General features: G+C 34.1%; 1 protein-coding gene across 1 annotated transcript in view; it reads left to right on the top strand.

The window, feature by feature from the left end:
* The window catches only part of PTPN20 (protein tyrosine phosphatase non-receptor type 20), a 125,988-nt gene extending 123,091 nt beyond the window's left edge, over window positions 1–2,897 (top strand). Inside the window, exons 6-7 of the mRNA XM_007938681.1 lie at window positions 1,261–1,323; window positions 2,832–2,897. Coding sequence (XP_007936872.1) covers window positions 1,261–1,323; window positions 2,832–2,897 — 129 coding nt within the window. The remainder of the gene's footprint in view (window positions 1–1,260; window positions 1,324–2,831) is intronic.
* The last annotated feature ends 2,807 nt before the right edge of the window (window positions 2,898–5,704 follow it).

Below are 5,704 nucleotides of genomic sequence, written 5' to 3'. Positions count from 1 at the left end.
GCTCACCCTCAAAACTCATGTCTACATGTCACCACAGTAGGACAAACCGACAGACAAGTTTGTCCTGCTGTTGGAGACCTCTTGTATCCCCCCCACCTGGGTCCCTGTTGCTGACTGTTCCTCTGTCTGGCTTCCTGTCTTTTAATCCCCTTTCTCCTGCTCTTCTATGATATAGTATCATATCATCTGTGAATAGAGATAATTTTACTTACTCTTTTCCAATATGACTACCTTTTAATTTCTTTTTCTTGTCTTATTGTTCTGACTAGAATTTCTAATACAACACTGAGTAGAACTGATGTCATGATTTAAGGAGAAAGCTCTCAGCCTTTTTCCATTAAGTATAAATTGGCTTTTGGCTTTTGATATATGCTCTGAATCATGTTGAAGAATTTCCTTTATATTGCAATTTTCTTTTGGATTTTCATCAAGAAAGGATGTTGGATTGTATCAGAAGCTTTTTCTGCATCCATACAGATGATCATATGTATCTTTTCCTTTGTTCTATGGATGTAGTTTATTACGTTGATTAATTTTCTAATGTTTACGAACTAACTCTAAAATTCCACATCTCATCATTATCTAGCTGTACATGTTGGTACTCTGGTTGTACCATGAATGACTCTCCTGGTGAGTTTAGCATCCAGATTGCCTATATTCTGTTCCATGGATCATGCTCTTGAATGCTGTGCCCATGTCAGATTGCCATAAGTATTTCTAAACACTCTCAGTTTCTGAACTCATCTCACTGTGGATTAGTAACAACTTTGTAGTGCACCAGCTCACTAACCTTGCTATGAATAGGGCCTCTCCACATGGTGCAGAATTTGGTGTTAAGCAAGTTTGTTGCTTGGGATTTACACTTGAGCTCATAGGACTTGTTTTGTGAGAAACAACTGCTACTATCATGGAAAGAGAACATCTTCTATAGTTCAAATTTTTTCCAGAATTACATTGCTACTTTACTTTTTTTTTCTTTTTAAAGAACAGGAAGTTATACTCAGGGGCAAAGTTGTTATATTTTTGAAGAATATTTCTTACTATAAATGATTGCTTCTTTCCTTTTCCTGGAAACCCATTTAAATAAGTTTTACTTATCCATTGAAAAACAGTACATTTTCTTGTGACTAAAAATTAATTTTTCTGGTTAAATTTTGACATATCTTTTACTAGAAATATGTATGGAGTTCTCATGTGGCAATCTGAGTGTTTGTGCTTTTCTCATGTGGATAATACAGAATTACTCTCTTCCTGTTACAGTTCAACATCAAGAATATTGTGACTCAAATGAGAGAATACCGGTGTGGCATGATTCAAACAAAGGTAAGCTCTTACATAAATTCTAGTAATAATAATAATGAATATAAAGATTAATACTGTATAAAAAAACAAACCCAACTCATGGCCATTGAGTTGATTCAGACTCATAGCGATCCCCTTTGGGTTTCTGAGGTGATAAAACTTTATGGAAGTAGATTACCCCATTTTCCTTCCATGGAGTGACTGGTAGGTTTGAACTGCCAACATTCTGGTTAGCAGTCACATGCCTTAGGCACCGCACTACAAGAGTGCTTTTAATATTGTATAGGACCTTAGGAGGTCTGGTAGCATAGTGCCTAAGGCACTTGACTGCTAATCAGAAGGCTGGCGGTTGAAACTCACCAGCCTCTCCTCGGAAGGAAGGTTGGGCAATCTACCTCTGTAGTGATACTGCCTTGGAAACCCAAGGAGGGGTTGCTATGAGTTGGGGCCGACTCGACGGCACATAACAACAACAACATAGGACCTTACAATTTATAATATTCTTTTACCTACATAATTTAATTCTCATTGTTTAAGACAGACATTGGTTTTGCTCTAATATTGTCCATTCCATAGGGTCATTCAGTCTCCTGATGCCCAAATACGTCCTTTTCCCATAAATCCATATTACTTAATTGTTGTTGTTGTTGTTATGTGCCGTCGAGTCAGACCCGACTCATAGTGACCCCTCCTTGGATTTCCAAGGCAGTATCACTACGGAAGTAGATACCAAAATTATTCTTAGTACATTTCTGGATAGTAATTTGGGATATTACCTTGCCATTAAAATATTGAAAAGGGATCCTGGTGGCAAAATGATTAGGCACTCAGCTGTTAACTGAAAGATTGGCTGTTTGAACCGATCCAGTGACTCCTCCACAGAAAGACGTGGTGATCTGCTCCCATAAAGATTACAGCCTAGAAGGTCTACTCTGTCACATGGGGCCACTGCCAATCACAATCTACTTGATAGCACCTAACAACAAGAAAGTATCAAAACCATTGACATGTCATGAACATATATTGTTTATGCCACAGATTAATTATTAATCATTGGGATAGGGGATCAAGAAAGTATGCATAATGAAATGCACAGCTACCTTTAAGTTGGCCTATTTTTAGTGTCCAATAATATCAAGCATTTCATTTGATCTACGGTTGCCTGAGAGACCTTAAAACAAAAAAACAAAACAAAACAAAACACCTGTGTTCACTTAAAATGTCAAGGTTAATGCAAGGAACTTTTTAATTTAATTTAGCCAGGGATGTATAAGGAAAGTGAGATCATGAGTCATTTTCTCCTCTGTTCACTTAAGCCATCAGTTAGCTACTTCTAGATCAAAATCTATGTTAAGATTATTGTCCTTCTGATATTTTAAAAAACATATTTGCATAAATAAATTCTTGGTTAAGTGTTTGCTGGTTTTAGGAACTGTTCTGTATAGTTGAAAGTTATATATGTTCTCTAAAAATAATTATTAATATTCAATTTCTTAACATTCTGTTGTTTTTCATGCATATGTACATAGGAGCAGTATCACTTTTGTTATAAAATTGTGCTTGAAGTTCTTCAGAAAATTCTGACTTTGGATTAAGAAAGACTTCTGTTGCCTCTCACTTGAAATTACCAAGTGGCTTGGAGCCTATTCATAAAGAACATGTTCTAGCTGTGCCAGAGGGCTTTGCTTTATGTACAATGTACTTTCTTGATTTACTCAATGAATTTGCTTCCTAAAAACTCCCTGAAGGCAGCATAATTTAGTTTCCTTTTCACTCATTGGTATTACCAGAAAATATCAAAATACCTTCTTAATTTTTCTGGTGAAACAAAAGTTACATAAAAGAACTGCCACTTGACTATTTAGTTGAAGAGGTTACAAAGCCCAATAATGGATTTAAACTATATTCATTAAGATTTTATTTGGAAAGATGGGTTATCGGAGCTATGGATCTCCAGGACCTTATAGAATCCTTATTCTGAGAGAACACAAGACCAGTAAACCGTAGGATCACGTCATCATCTGAAGGCATTTCAAGATAGATGCTTGTCTGTGTTCTTTAGCTGAAGAGTCTGTACTTCTAGCTAATATTTGAATAATTCAATTTGCGAAAGAGTCCAATTAGGGTGGATTAGCTTTCAAAGCAAATTGGATCCCCTTTTCATGTATTTTCAATTCTCCCTCCGGGCCCTAAGGACCTCAGAGGACAAGCTCCTTTATAGAGCAGCTGAACAAGGACCTGTTGGTTGGGGAACCATTTCACAGATGGGCAGAGTTTCTCCTTTCCGTCACATGAGCCCACTGGTGAACAGTCCAAAACTAAAATAGATGTTTATAAAGAAAGTCCACAAGGAAATTTTTGCCCAGTTTGAGTTCTTTCCTATTCTCATAACTCTTAACATATTACTCAGTTTCTTTTGTTAGAAGCAATTATACGTTTTACTTGCCTCTTACCTCTTTGCCCTTTAGCTAACCAATAAACTTTGATGTAGGCATTATTAACTCTTACTGAGTCATTTGTGGTATCTCTTATGCAGAACATGTTTTCCAAACAAGTATCTGCAGTAGTTATTTTTTTCCTCCAGAGTTCCATTAAATCAGTTCTTTCCATTACTGCCTCACCTCTGCTGAAACATTTAGAAATTAAATTTGGGAGTCAAAATTTGGAAAATGAAATTCATAATTCTGAAAAAGAAAACTTCCATACCCTGTTCTTCAAAAGGCTGTAGTCATTATTACATTAATCTTATTATAGGACTTTGCCTCATAAAATTATAGTGATATTTTGGTCATGGAGTTTTAATGACCAGTTTTACCAATACATGTCTTTGTGCTACTGAAAGTCAATGGAGATCAGAAAATTCTATGTATTGTATTGACCTATCAATCCTGAATTGTAAGAAGCTATTTTATTCCTTTGGCTGAATAGAACTAGAATTGGTTGAATTAAAATGGATAATTCTCATTATAAATAATTATATGCCAGAAATATATTTATATTAAATAAAATTGATGATTCTAGTTAGCATGAACTTAAACATTAAATTCATTTTTATGACTGGTCTTTAGTGTCTGTATACCTAATTTTATTTTCTCTCTATTACTGTAAAATAATAGGTCTAATGTACAACTATATCCCTGAGAAGGATTCTGTGCTATTCCTTAAATGAAACTATTTACTATGCATTGTAATGAAAATAAAAGTGCATTTATTTATCTGGGCCTTGAAATATTCTTGTGAAGAAAAATTGTACAATTCTCAATGTTAAACATGTCCCTTCTTTAATGTATACCTCATATTTGTACAGTTGGGCCAATTTTTAGATATCCAGGGAAATTAATAAGTAACTTTGGAAATACTGATTACATTTGTTTTTACTTCATTCTTGGAAAGTGAATTCCTATTGAAAACATCAAACTAATTAAAATACTATCTTTTATACCAATAATGAATCAATTTCTGTCTAGAATATGACTATGGAACGCCTGTTGATACCTTTGTGAGTGTCAATAGGACACAATCATAATACTAAGTTAGAGGAACTTTTAAAAATACTTCAATATAAACATATATACATATATACCTATACATATATATACATATATATATATAGAAATATATATATAAAGTTTCAACTTAAAATGCATAATTTTAAAGTTATAAGTGCTTAAGTTTACATGTTAGACTGAAGCTTTTCAGAAATAAACATAGATTTTTCTTCTCAAATAAGTCTTTGTGATTTATTTTTCTTTAGGCTTTTTCTCTTCTTATTCCCCCAATAGCTCCAGAAATTATACAATTTTCAGTTGTTTGTTTTCATTACTCAAAGATTATTTTGGTGATTTATTAAAAAAAAAAAAAAAAAAAAACTCAAAACTCCTTGAAAATCTCTAAAACAAAAAAAAATTCATTTCCTACTTAACTTTTAAATCCCTGGAAAGAATTAATTTTCTTCTTTGTTGACTTGGCTTTCAAGTAATTGAACTAGATAATTTACAGAGCTTCCACTGAGTAAAAACAGGTTCTTGATATTCAGTGGGGTTGTTGTTATTTGCCGTTGAGTCGGCTCCAACTCATAGCATCCCCTCCTTGGGTTTCCAAGGCAGTATCACTACGAAAGTAGATTGCCCCATCTTTCTTCCAAGGAGTGGCTGGTGGGTTTGAACCGCCAGCCTTCTGGTTAGCAGTCAAGTGCCTAAGGCACTATGCTACCAGAGCTCTCACTGGAGTACTCAGTTTGGTTGCAGCAACCTAAAAAAGTTAAGTAATGATTTTATAATGAAACAATTTGAATAAGAAAGAATCTTAAAAGATATCAAATACAAACTCATACCTGAAACCAGTATATGATTTAAAAAATTTATTAGAAATCAACAGTAACATTATATTTAGAGGTGAAAAA

Source organism: Orycteropus afer, unplaced genomic scaffold (genome assembly GCF_000298275.1).
Source record: "Orycteropus afer afer isolate SDZICR_OR568_19922 unplaced genomic scaffold, OryAfe1.0 scaffold00052, whole genome shotgun sequence".
Taxonomy (NCBI): Eukaryota; Metazoa; Chordata; class Mammalia; order Tubulidentata; family Orycteropodidae; genus Orycteropus; species Orycteropus afer.
The sequence above is the reverse complement of the archived record's forward strand: the minus strand, read 5'-3'. Positions and strand labels throughout refer to the sequence as shown.